A 14,066-nucleotide genomic window follows, 5' to 3' on the forward strand; every position below is an offset into this window, starting at 1 on the left:
GGTGGAGGTGGGGGGCGGGGGCTGGGGGCAGTCCAGGAAAATGGCCAAGAACACAGGTCTCAGATGGTCACCAGAGACACACTAGGACTGTCTACCACACAAGGTTATTTTGAAAAATGCCAGGAAAATCACTTGTCAGAGCTCCTGGTAAATCACGCTCAAGAAATACTAGCTATTATCATGAATATTCTAATCTGTTTGGTCTTGGCCCAGGAACCAGTCTCTCTGGTAGTGATTTCCACGCCAAAGAAAATCTGAAAACCCCTTCTACCACCTGTGGATGGCACTGCCGCTCTACCCAAGCGGAGTCACGGCCAGCTTCCTGGAGGTGAAAATCTGAATCAGTCCTGAAAGAGTTCCAAGGAACTGGGACCCGTGTGCATTGCGTATCCCAAGGGGCTCTTCCTTCCTGTACTGCTCCCTTCTGGCCCCCCCTCCCCAGTCCCCGTACCCCCGTTCCTTGCCAACTTGCCCCTCAGTCTCTCCTGGCTGTGAAGTTGAGGAAGAGGAGAGGGAAGAGCAGAGGACTCTCAGCCTGAAGGGGGCAATGCCAGGGTCCCCTCCTCGGGTCTTAATGCCAGAGGGGTGAGCCGCTCACCCATGCCCCACACTCGGGCTCCTTCGTCTGAAGCCGCAGCCGCGCTTTGCTGGACTCAGTTGATGCAGAAAATGCCAGAGTTCTTACCTGGTTGCCCAGACTGGGTCTGAGAGAGGAGGAACTGCGACACGGACTGTAGGTGGCCAGGAACCAGCACGAGCTGCTGGAGTGGATGGAGGGGGGTCATGTCCTGCACACGGAGAGATACATACATCACCGAATTTACACGCTGGGGGTGCTGACTCCATCTGCCTGCTGCCCATCTGTCCTGTGGGGCTCCAGACTCTGAGAGTGTGTTGGCAGTGACCTTGCCTTATGCCTCTGCGTAGCTCAAGTGCCTGGCACGTAGGAGCGATTCCATTAATGCTGGCACTGTCACAGCCCCCGCCCTCCGCCAGGTAGTGCCTCGCAGCCCAGTGTACTTAAACTTTGCCTTGTTATTTAACTTTTGTGTGTGTTCGTCTTGTCTCCCAAGGAGATGGTAAATGTCGAAGGCACAGGCTGAGCATTACCCATCTCTCAGAGGTTTACCCTAGAAACGACATGAAATCCTGACTGTTGGGGCGCCTGGGTGGCTCAGTCGGTTAAGCATCTGACTTCGGCTCAGGTCATGATCTCACGGTTCGTGGGTTCGAGCCCCACGTTGGAGTCTCTGCTGACAGCTCAGAGCCTGAAGCCTGTTTCAGATTCTGTGTCTCCCTCTCTTTCTGACCCTCCCCTGCTCATGCTGTCTCTCTCTCTCTCAGAAATAAATTAAAAAGAAAAAAGAAATCCTGACTGTCTAACTTCGGTTTTTTAATCTCATGCCACCTGACTATACGAAACGCCATGTCTTGGCCATTTCCTGGGCCTGAGCCTTTCCTGGAAGACGGGGCAAGTAATTATTTCTTAACACAACCGATTTGATGAAACAGCAAATCCATTTCCCCTGGGCTCCTCTCACCAGCCCCCAAGGGGGAAATACCAGCTCTATTATGTGGGGCATCTAGAATCTCAGGGCTCTGTGCCCCCAGAGGGCTGGGCTTAGGTCTGTACACAAAGATGTGGCAAACCTCTGCTGAATGAAGAAGTAAAGGAATGGGTGCGGATTTCAGTCTTAAATATTTCCAGGGAAGGGTGGCATTTCTTCCCCAGGTAATCCAGACCAAGAGAGGGGCTCGCCACATGGCCACCCGCCCGCTCAGACGTTTGCTGTTACTGTTTCAGGGTGCCTCCTTCTTCCCCGCACGACACTCAGCTCTACTTTGGCTTTGGTGCAAAACCTTGAGGGAGGAGAGTGGGCTCACTGCAGACAGAAATGCTCTATATCGGTAGCGATGGTTGTCATGACGGGGCTCCCCTGAAACGCCTGGCAGACACCAGCTCCACAGCCTCTGGGTCTGTTGTTCAAGCAAGACTGGCTCTTTTTTGTCCCAGAGAGGTAGAGGCAGCCAGGCTTCCCCTATAGGAGGGTTGTTCTGGAATCCCATTCCCCCAGGCCTGAATCCCTCAATCACATTCCCTATAGGGGGCTTTTCAGACCATGAATGCACGGAGAGCCAGGTCTAGAGGTCAAGCATTTTGCAGAAGGCTTGACTTGAACTCCCTGGCCCACTGAGACTGTCGGGGCTCCCCAGCATCGGGCTGGCATTTACCCCAGACATTTGGTTTCCAGACATCATGGCGGGTCCTTGACTCAGGTGACATGGCCGATGCGAGAGGGTCTGCTGCAGGGAGTCGCTGAGGTCCTCAGTTTTAATCTGTGTAAGTAGAGGCAGGAGAGCATCAGTGCGGGGCCTCCCCAGGCAGACAGAAACAGAAATGCAGGGAAGGTCAAGGCAGACTGGGGACAAGCCCAGAGAGTAAAGAGCTATGGTTCGGTGCCTATAGTGCCTACAGGGCTGCAGCTTCATATGCCTGCCTGTGTGCCCCTCAGCCCAGGGCAGCTGGTAAGAGGCAGGGAAATGGCACTCTGGAGTCAGAATCTGCAGGAGGGGGAGTCACGGAGATCCATGATTCCCCAGCACCACCCTTTGAGCTGTGCAGGCCTGAGTTTAAGCTCTTCCCCATTAAAAACAGAAAAAAATAAGGATACTGCAGAGACTTGAAACTTTTCTTTTAAATTTGGAGATGGTGTTCCTTTCTCCTTAGGGGGGAGAGGTTAGAATTTCTTTTGTAAAATGAGGCTGATTATAAATGGTATTTTAAGGGGTGCCTGGGTGGCTCAGTCGGTTAAGCAACCAGCTTCAGCTCAGGTCATGATCTCACAGTTTGTGGGTTTGAGCCCCAGGTCAGGCTCTGTGCTGACAGCTCACAGCCTGGAGCCTGCTTCAGATTCTGTGTGTCTCCCTCCTTCTCTGCCCACCCCTGCTCTCTCTCTCTCTCTTTCTCTCTCAGAACTAAATAAACATTAACAATTTTTTTCCCCAATGGTATTTTAAAAACTCCCACTTTACAAAGTGAAAAAAAAAGGCAACACTTTACCAGTCTTCCCCATACTGTTGTTTTAAATTTTCCTGGTCTATAAGATTCCGAAGTCTGGGAGCAAACGTCCCCTCTCTCTTCACCTTGTTTTCCACAGTTATCTACCTTCTGCGTGGTGCTATCTCGGCAGCCAGCCCTCTGCACCCATATGGCTTTGATGATACAGTCTTTGCCTATCTCCCTACAGGTGGGGACATGTCTCCTTCATAGTCACTACCGCAGCAGCAGCCGGAGAGGGCTGTGATGGCTTCTAAAACCTCTCTAGCCTCTCTCCACCACCCTTGGATGACACCACCAACCACCCACCTGTGGGGTTCCCAGGTGTCCGAGAGCAGGGCCGGATGGATGCACTATTTGTGAGAACTACACTCTTGCAGCTTTTCAGGAAGTCCACTGGGAAGGGGAGGGGGAGCCAAGTGATTCTGAATAATATGACAAAGAGCATAGGATCTAGACTATAGCTTTTGAAAGACACTGGGGAGACTCTTTGATGGAAATTCTTGGCCATTGAGGTCCTGGCTTAAGCTATTTCCTTGGTCTACACTGGGAATGTCACGGACATCCTAGAATCTCTCCTGTCTTAGTTTAATCCGAGTTAAACATTCAGACTAACAGCTATATTTGTGCTTCATTGCTGTGAAATGAATCTTTAGATCACTAAAGAAAGAATTCTCTTTGGTTGGAGAGCTAGGAAGACCCCACTGAGGAGCACCAGAGACTGAGGAAAGAGCTAAGGTCCTAAAAATGGTGCTTTGCCCATAGTGGGAATTAATGCAAGTTAATTACATAAAAGACATAAACAGATCCCATCCCTCGATAGATTCCACGGGGATACAGTCAGGAAGACATTGAACAGGGAGCCAGACCTTGTTTCTAAGTCCTAATCCCGTCTTGAACTTACTATGTAACCTTGAACAATCATTTAGCCTGTAGGAGACTCAGTTTCTCCATCTGTTATATGATTCTATAGGACTCTTCTCTCTTCCAGTCCTGAAAATGGAATTACAAGTTCCGGCCCCTTGGTGCATTTGGTGGGCTTGGCAAGCCCAGGTTGCTGTGGTGTTCTAAACAATTTTTTTAATGTTTTATTTATTTCTGAGAGAGAGAGACAGTGTGAGCAGGGGAGGCTCAGAGTAAGAGGGAGATAAAGAATGTGAAGCAGGCTCCAGGCTCTGAGCTGTCAGCACAGAGCCCAACGTGGGGCTCGAACCCACGAACCATGAGATCATACCTGAGCCGAGTCAGACGCTTAACCGACTGAGCCACCCAGGGGCCCCGAGGCGGTGTTCTAAAGCAGACCTACACCAGCACCAACGAGACTTGGTCGCACCAAAATTGGGAAGATGATACTTCTTTCAGGGACAGTCTTGACAAATCATTTCTCTCTTCTCTCACCTAAAGAGACTCATTCTGGAGTCTTGGAAGCAGCAAGGAGGAAGGGAGAGAGACAGGAAGTGGCATAGTGGGGACAGAGAACTGAGACTTTGTGAAAACTCTGAAGGCATGGCCGCCTGGGAGGGGTTTGCAAGAGCGCCCCAATCGCTAGCCCTGGGGTCCCTCGGCTCCTCCCACCCGTGCTTGGCATCTCCGTCTAAGCAGCTCTGGTGTCCTACTTCTTCCTCTAGAAATTAAGAGTTTTCACATCCTAGATTCTGGGGAAACATTTGTTAGCAGGTTTTTAAAAAGCCAGAAATAGATGATAAGACTACTTATTTAAAACCACCACCACCACACTTAAGGTTTGCTCGAAGAGATTTTACTTAAGCAAAGCCTTTCGGGGCCAGCCTCGTCTCCCCACATCTCCTTTTTAGCCGTCCCCACCCTCCACTCCCCCTCCCACCCAGGCGCATCCGTCATCCCAGTGGGGGAATAGGTGAGGCAGGAGGGAAGAAGGGGGAAAGAGGGAGAACGTGGAAAATCGGAGCCAAAAGCCACACTGGGCAGAACCACCGCGGGCAGCTTGGCGGGACTCCAGCTCCGAGGCGAGAGGCAGAGCTCCTTTATAGACTCATTATGCGCAATGGAGATAAGAAGGTGCAGCTATGACAGAGCTTGCAAACATGTGCTTTGCCTCCAACCTGGGTGCTATCTGTTAGAGTCAGTGCCAGGTCCTTCTGCAATACTTAATTTCAGAAACCAGCGCCATCATAAAAGAACACTCACCCTTTCATCTGCTTCCCGGATCAATTGCCCTCCAAACTGGTTGAGGGGCACTGCTGACCTCCCGCTTCTAACTGTGAAGTGACTGATAGCAGCAAATTCCTCGGGGTGTTCGGCTGGGGCGTTCTGACAACCCCGCGTGTTATGCTTGTGACGCTGTGCTTCGGCGACATTTCACTCTCATTTCTCCTAATTCATTAGCCTATGGGTGTGAGCTGCTGACAGGAGCCCCCAAGGAAGAGAGTCCTATACAAACCAGGTTGAGTGACAGTAAAGGAGATTTCTTTTTCGGTGACAGATTCTAAAAAAAAAAAATCTCTGCTTTGGTGGGTGGGTCTCAAAAAGAGAAGAAGTGAGGCAGATACGTTAGCGGCTCTTACAGCCTCCAGCACACCCCTTAGACAATTCTCTAAGAGTTCGCGGGTGAAGAAACTAAGAAATTACGAAACAAAGTCCTTCCCAAATCAAAAACTCCCTTTTACTGCTGTCGAATGGAAAAGACTGGAGCCTTTCCAGGCAACTGGGTGTTGGCTATGGATCTGGAAGATGAGATAGAGACACTTCTGTTGGAATCCCGTTGACTTCTAATGTGAGAACCGGAGGCAAATTGGATGAAAACCCACTTTCCCCCATACTTGTGAAAACCCAGCCTAACCCACAGCCTGCCTGGAATCGTGAAGACTGTCTCCAGGGTCCCTTTGGTGGTTCTTCTCACACAAATGGAACATCTCTCCAGGCTCTGCTTGGGATGGATTAATCCTTGAGGACATGTCACAGCCACTGACCATCCCGTCCATCTATTAGACAGGGTTGGTTCGGTCAGGATTTTCTCCACCCACTGTGCTGCCTACAGGTATTACACTGAGTCTTGGGCAGTGACCAGGGAGGTAAAAAGTCATCATGGGTGATTATCTTTTCTAATCCCAATGAACTCGCTGACATCACCTGCTGGAGAAAGCAGGAGCCTCGTTCTGGGAGGAGAGAGCCCCCTCTGAGGAGCTGGAAGCCTTCAGACATCCCTTACTTGGCTTCACACTTCCAGGCGGGGGTGTGGGGACAAGTATTTACCTTCCCTTCTCATGGAGGCCAAGAGAGCTTTAGAGATGGGTATAAAGTTACATAACCAGACACCGGCGAAAAGTCCCTTAAGGGAATGATCCTCTGACTTTCCCCTGGTTCCCTTTATACAAAACAACACTACAGACTTCCCAGGGGTGGGAGACAGCATAGACCGTAGGTGACAGAAATGGTGGCATTCTGGCCCAGACAGACCCACGGACTTCCTTATGAACCATGGTTTGGGGTCATGTGATGGGGTACGAGGGTGCTGGGGGACTCCTCCGTAGCCCCTCGCATGGCATTTTCACATGGTTCCCTCTCGGGGAAGCAGCCCCACACTAATGAACAGATCACTGGTGATGAAAACGATCAAAGCTGTTGTCCTGATTGCATAACTCGTTTGTGGAAAGTGTTTCATAAACATTTCACAAGAAGGAGGATTTCAAAGCATGAACGTCTCCCAACCTGCCTTCAATTACAGGCAAGATTTTTTTTTCCTTTCTCCCCCCCACCTTCTACACTTCTCCCTAGCAGTACGGAAGAGTTTCTGTTTTGTAACTGATCTATAAAGGGTTGGCAGCGAACGTGTTGCTCGTGAAAAGATCCCAAAATATATGTCTCCAGTGGTGGAATGGGGCAGGCAGGTAACTCGTCTGAGGTGCACAAGGGCTTGAGAGTCCCCCAGGAGATGTTCGCTTGTGTTTTCGCTGGAGAAACTCTCCTCTTTCTGAGTTCTTGGTTGCCCCCTGTGAGTCTAAGACTCCTGCCTTCCGGTGCCTCGCCCAGGTCTCCAGTCAGAGCAATGGCAGACCAGACTCGAGTTGCCTTTGCCCATGGACGCTGAGATCGTCTCCCTGACCGCCTCAACCTTCCAGACCAAGGAAAGACGGGGCCCCTTGAATAAACTAGTAGCTCCTTAGGAAGCCGGAGACACCTGGGATTGCCACCTCCTGAAAAGAAACTTTTCAAACAGGCACCCTTGTTTTCCTGGCTCGCACCAACTCTGGAAATGCAACAAGCTTATCAGTTGTGTTATTTAATGCTTTGGCTTCTGTTCTTAAGACATGGCATTGCTAGTGCTGACACATGTGTGAAAAAGCCCATCATTTCAAGCCCATAAAAGTTTTCTTCTCCCTCTGGCACAGAAGTCCACGCATTCAAGTTGAAAAACTCGGGGAAGGGGCTGCGCCCTTACTGAGGACGCATCCTCACGAATGTTTCACGGCGGCCAGGACTTGAACGACTAGACACTACCTTCCTTCACAGCCTTCCCGAGATGTCCGCCATGTTCCCTTCTGGTGGGTTGACGGGGGCTCCCTTGTTCTGACCCCCTTTGAATCACACTCTTCTGGCCCTCCTGGTAGCCCACGTGGTAGAGAAGAGCCCAGAGCTACTACTATCTTGAGAGGAACACCACAGAACGGTTCATTTGCCCACACAGAAGTGAAACGGCAGGAGGTAGGAGGTGCAGTGGAGGAAGAAATGCTGAGCAGAGTCTCTGAATCAAACTCTGAAAACGGCTCCTGAGCCCAGTGGCTATTCTTGGGAAGTGCCTGGTGAGGGAATGTGATTTGGCGTCACACTGGGTTCTTCTGCCTACCATGGCACATCTGGGCTGCCTACCATGGAAGGGCTTATGGTCCTTTTTAGATCAGGAGACGATTTAAAAAAAAAAAAAAAGGAAAGAAAAAGAAAAAGACAAGACATTCAGGAAGCAAGCGCAAGGCTCAGGGACAGCCGGGAGTCCTGACTTTGGGTTCCATCCCTGCTTCTAACTGGTTGCATGATCTTTTAAAAATATATATATATTTATTTTGAGAGAGAGAGAGAGAGAGAGCACAAGCAGGGGAGGGGCAGAGAGAGAGAGAATCTTAAGCAGGCTCTGTACTGTTAGCATGAAGTCAGATGTGGGGCTTGAACTCATGAACCTCAAGATCATGTCCTGAGCCGCAATCAAGAGTCAGACACTTAACCAACTGAGCCACCCAGGCCCCTCTATTTGCGAGATCTAATACTTAGTTACTTCATTCGGTTCTCTAGGCCTAGACTGTTCCTCCACAAAAGGAGGAAAGGAGGCTAGATGGCATCTACTGACAAAATATATGATGCATAAAAAAGAGCGGGAGCAGACCTGGGAGCAGAAAGTATGCTTACTGGGTCACCAGACCCATTTCACAGATGAAAAGACTGAGGCTTAGAGATATTAAGAAACTTGTTTGAGGTCACACTGCTGGTAGATAATAGAGCTGAGATTCCGGTCCAAGTCTATGTGACTCCATAGTTCTACATAAACCTAACTCTCACCTGTGTGTGATGGGTTTATAGAGTCATAGACTCTCGCAGTGCACACCGCAGCAGGTGCATGGCAGACATTCGGCAAGTGTTGCTTCCCCTCCTTCCCCAACAGAACTGGGAGGAAGTGCAGCTAGCACCTGGTCCAGACAGTCATTTCACAGCTATGACTCCTGCAGCCCAAGGTGGGGCAGAATAACTTGCTCAGGGCAAGAGACCTAGAGTGGCAGGCAGGCCAGGCCCGGAGACCGACCCAGGGCCCATTAGGACGGGTCTCCCAACCCCCGACTCGGGACTCAGTCCACTCCATTGCACCGTGGCACGGCTGACCTAGTCTATCACTCACAATGTCGTCTCCTATTCTGGCTCCTGTCAGAACTCAGTAGTAACCTGAATCCCACTGCTCTAACGAGATCTCCTCAAAAGAAAAGTCTCCGTTCAGAGTGCTTCATTACCACACAGGCTAAGGTTTATGTCCAGATAAAGCACGATTTACTAGATATGATAACATAGTACTTGGCTTGGGAACCAGCATTCTGCGTTTCCTTGACTCTCACCTGTAGGAATTCACTCCAGGGGGTTGATATTTGCTGGTTCCCTCCCTCATTATCAGGAAGATAAGTGGGGAGGGGAAAGAGAAGGGTCAGCGTGAAATCCCCATCCCAGTGTATATCTACTCTGGGTTCCAAACAAGAGTAACGAAAAGAAGGGCAGATGCCTTGTGTGTCCTGGACACACACACACACACACACACACCTACACACACGAGCATACACAGCACCAGCTTGTGGTGCCGAGTGCTCCACGGATTAGTTCCAAGAACAGCAGCTCCAGAAAGAGAGAACATAATATTTTTTTAGCACTTTCGAGAGTAAAAAGCACTTTCTTTCTTTTTTTTTAACTTTTTTTTTTTTAATTTCTGAGAGAGAGAGCGTGAACAGGGGAGGGTCAGAGAGAGAGGGAGACACAGAATCAGAAACAGGCTCCAGGCTCTGAGCTGTCAGCACAGAGCCCAACACGGGGCTCGAACCCACGAACTGTGAGATCATGACCTGAGCCGAAGTTGCGTGCCCAACCAACTGAGCCACCCAGGTGCCCCTTAAAAGCACTTTCAAATATATCATTTATTCTTCATGATCATTCCAAGAGGCAAATCATCTTACCAAACGTTATTACAGACGTAGAAATGATCAGGAGAACCAACTGAACACGCCCACCATCACACAGCCAGGAAGAGCAGAGCCTGACTTCCTACTTGGGTCGTTCACCTCCAGACCCTCCCTGTCTTCCGTCTGTACCACTCGGTGAGGCAACGCCATTGGCCTCCCCCCGGGATGTCCCACCCAAAAACGTGCCTGTGGACCCCTGCCCCCTCTGAGTTCCATGTTGCTTTCACGTTGGTACGTGGTTGGTGTAAACATTTTCACAGGGGTGGCCTGGGACTTTTAGGTGCATGGGGGGCCTACATAGTTACATAGTTACTGAGAATAAAGTTTGCAACGAGTCTGAAAGGGATTCTCTGTGGCATTTCCTGGGTGACCGCCTGTGACCTGGAAGCCTGCCCCTGAAAGTTGGAGCATCGCTTGCCAACGTGAGGAAATGGTTTTTGCTGAGCGAGATGGAAAGAGCCTGAGCAGGGGAGGAGCGGGGAGGGGGAGGGGGAGAGAGAAAATCACAAGCAGGCTGTGCGGTCAGTGCGCACGGGGCGAGAACTCACCAACAGGGAGATTGTGACCTGAGCCAAAACCAAGAGTCAGACATTCAAATGACTGAGCCCCCCAGGCACCCCAATAATTTATCTTTGAGAACAATGTTCTAGCAAGATGGAGAGCCTTGTCACTTGTACTGCTGTGGCATTCCAGGTAAAGCGAGGCACTGCTTGTGGCCTTCCCACACCAGGTCTGCTCTGACAGCAACGGGGTGGCTGGTCTCCTATGCGGCATGCTTGAAACACAGAGGTTTGCTCTCCTGTAAAGGTCCCCTTCCCAGTTCAGTTTAGTGCAAGGAGCATTAGGTATGCACCTACTGTATAGCAAGGGGGAACTAGAGGCCCAAAGATGAATAGGGACCTCCCAGTTCATCAGGAGAGGGCACGCAGAAAGTGAACAGCAGCCACACAATGCTTACAGCAATCAGAAGTACGCACCGTGGTGGCCAGGAAAGACTGTGATTCACCGTGACAGGGCAGAGCACGGTGGGACCTCAGGAGGAAGGTCCTTCTGAGCAGCTCTGAACGGTAAGGGGGCTCAGCAGGGGAAGGCAGAGAAGAGCATCCCAGGAAGTGGGAACAGCGCGTCCAGAGCTGCAGAGGGCGAGGGCAGTAAGTGGTTCAGCACTGTCGCTGCCATGTGGGGGTGCGAAGAGGGAGGCCTGGACTGGGGGCCAGGGCCCCCAGAAGCCCTGTGCACCATGCAGGGGAGTGTAGATGGACTCCAGGGGCAAAGCATCACCAGAGTAAAGGGGATGAGCAAGGAGAGATGTTTGTTCAGCTCAATTATGCCGACAGCGGTGTGGAATATGGGTTTGAAGTGGGTAAACGGCAAGCAGGGCCGCTGATTAAAAAGCTGTTGGTGGTGACAGTTCAGAGAAGACTGGACGGGGATGCACCCGAGGCCAAAATAGCAAGAATGAGGCAGAGAAGACTGAACAGAGATTTTAGGACAGAACATACATTTCCACCCCTGAAGCTTTATCCTTTTAAACAAAGGACTGTTTATTTCAGGAATCCCCTGGTGAATGCCTGCGGGCCTGAAAGATGGAACCCAGACGGAGATCTGAAAGGCCACGGCCAACCCAACTACTCACAATAGACGGGGCCGAGGGGGGTTGGGTCTCCAGAAGGCGTGCACTTTCGAAGTCACACAGTCGTGCAACGTTCAGTTTTTTAAAAGCTAATTATGAATTTTAAATTAGAAAAAAGAAGATTAAGGGGCACCGGGGTGGCTCAATCGGTTAAGTATCTGATTTGCCTCAGGGCATGATGTCCTGGTTCATGAGTTCGAGCCCCATGTCGGGCTCTGTGCTGACAGCTCAGAGCCTGGAGCCTGCTTCGGGTTCTGAGTCCCACTCTGTCTCTGCCCCTCTCCTGCTCACGCTCTGTTTCTCTGTCTCTCTCTCTCAAAAATAAACATAAAAAAAAAAAGAAAAAAGGTTAAAAACAGTAAGCACTCCAAATGTCATGTATCTGTATAGAGCTTTTTAGTTTATGAGGTGTTAAAGTTAGTTGTAGGGTTTCTTCTTTTGCCTGGGGGAAGGGATGCTTGAGAAGCTTAGGGGCACATGATGTAAATAAACATACATACAGATATTCCTGTATGTGCGTGTGTGTGCACATGCATGTTTAGCAATAATAACAATAGCTAAAATAGTAATAGTAGCAACAATAAATAACAATAGCAATAATAACCCATCTCCTTTTCTCCTTCCTTCTTGAGTCACTGACTACCAACAGGCAATGCCTGGGCTGTGACCCACAGACCTCCCATAGACCTTTCCGTGATGTTCTACAGTTTACAAAGCACTTTCAAACATACAATTTTGGTTGGGTTTCAGAATATCCCCATAAGATTGAATAGGCAGTGATGTTATTTACAGTTGAGGAAAACAAAGTTCATGAGAGGTAGATTGATCCAAAGCACATGGCTGACTAGCTGGAGGCTCAGGATCTGAACCCAAGTCCTCTGATTTAAAATTCAACACATCTTGGGGTGCCTGGGTAGTTCAGTTGGTTAAGCGTCTGACTTTTTTTTTTAATCTTTTACATTTATTTATTTTCAACAGACAGAGACAGACAGAGCACAAGTGGGGGAGGGGCAAAGAGAGGGAGACACAGAATCCAAAGCAGGCTCCAGGCTCTGAGCCGTCAGCACAGAGCCCAATGTGGGGCTCGAACCCACAAATCTGTGAAGCATGACATGAGCTGAAGTTGGACGCTTAACTGACTGAGCCACCCAGGTGTCCTTTTTTTAAAATTTATTTTTAAGAGAGAAAGAGAGACAGACAGAGTGCAAGTGTAGGAGGGGCAGAGAGAGAGGGAGACACAGAATCTGAAGCAGGCTCCAGGCTCCCAGCTGTCAGCATAGAGCCCAACGCAGGGGCTTGAAGCCACGAACCACGAGATCATGCCCTGAGCTGAAGTCAGGTGCTTAACTGACTGAGCCACCCAGGCACCTCAAGTCTGACTCTTGATTTGGCCCAGGTCATGATCTCACAGTTTGTGGGTTTGAGCCCTTCTCTGTGCTGACAATGCAAAGCCTGTTTGCAACTCTTTCTCTCCCTCTCTGTCTGCCCTTCCCCTGCTTGCACTCTCTCTCAAAATAATTAAATAAACTTAAAAAAAAAATTCAACACATCTTTCAAATCCCTAGGATATCCCCCTCCCAAATAAGCAGATGTTCAGTTCTGAAATCTATCTCTTGCAGCTCCGAAGGCTTTTATTTCAGCTTGAGATCGATATCTATTGGTGTTCTTTTGATTAGAGATGCTAAAAGGTAATATATATATCTCTACCTTCCCTTAAAGAGCACCTGAAAGATAAGTTAGTCAATGACTCAAGTCATAATTGTGAACTCCTTTTAAAAGCAATCATGCCCTTGGGGGTACCTGGTGTTTGGTCTCTGTTGGCTACAGCACTATTATAATTATTATTATTTGCAATTCTATTTTTCTTCCAGGTTTTTAAACTCCTTCCTCACACCAGGTTTTTATCCGCTACTGTTGGTATGCTTGCTTCTAACAGCCCCCTATTCCAGCTCAAATTTGCAGCTTTTATTTGCTAAGGGCTGGAAAAACCAGGTCATTAAAGTCATCACACCTGTTTCTAAAATAAAACTTTAAGATCCTGAGAAAGGGCTTGGTACGAGTCTCATTGTGCTTCCTTGTTCTTAGCTGGGTTCTTTTTTTTTTTAATATTTTTATTAATTTCTGGGAGAGAGTGAGAGACAGCGTGAGCAGGGGAGGGTCAGAGAGAGAGGGAGATACAGACTCCGAAATAGGCTCCAGGCTCTGAGCTGGCAGTCAGCACAGAGCCCGACGCGGGGCTCGAACCCATGAACCGCGAGATCATGACCTAAGCAAAAGTCGGACACTTAACCGACTAAGCCACCCAGGTGTCCCTCTTAGCTGGGTTCTAAATGTGTGAGGCTTTGGACTCTCTGGGTAAGTGAGGCACCACAGCAGCTCTGCGTGGTGCCCTTTTACATCGGGCTCACCCTTGGTTTCCATTTTCACTGAGTACATATTGATCCTATTGCCCTTATTAGCCTGCGATAGGGCTCTAGGCACAATGGTTGTTTGAACCCCCCTAATTGACAGTGTGAACTCAATTGTCTAAGGCCGGGGAGCAGTTACCAAATTGGTAATGAAAAGGCTGCATGAACTTGAGTCAGAGGATTCTCTAGCCATATATCTGGCTCCCTACCTACAAAAGGGAACTAATCTCTGGTTCTTACTCAGGTCTCCAGGGCTAGGGCTAACTAAACGTCTATAAAACACA

General features: G+C 49.4%; 1 protein-coding gene across 1 annotated transcript in view; it reads right to left on the reverse strand.

Annotated features, from left to right (window-relative positions):
- Positions 1 to 14,066, reverse strand: part of POU2F3 (POU class 2 homeobox 3) — a 61,003-nt gene that overhangs the window by 17,648 nt on the left and 29,289 nt on the right. Inside the window, exons 3-5 of the mRNA XM_077777776.1 lie at positions 5,225 to 5,347; positions 2,233 to 2,337; positions 686 to 788 (exon numbers count right to left, since the gene is read on the reverse strand). Coding sequence (XP_077633902.1) covers positions 686 to 788; positions 2,233 to 2,337; positions 5,225 to 5,347 — 331 coding nt within the window. The remainder of the gene's footprint in view (positions 1 to 685; positions 789 to 2,232; positions 2,338 to 5,224; positions 5,348 to 14,066) is intronic.

The sequence above is a fragment of the Crocuta crocuta genome, unplaced genomic scaffold (assembly GCF_008692635.1).
Source record: "Crocuta crocuta isolate KB4526 unplaced genomic scaffold, BGI_CrCroc_1.0 scaffold271, whole genome shotgun sequence".
NCBI classification, from domain to species: domain Eukaryota; kingdom Metazoa; phylum Chordata; class Mammalia; order Carnivora; family Hyaenidae; genus Crocuta; species Crocuta crocuta.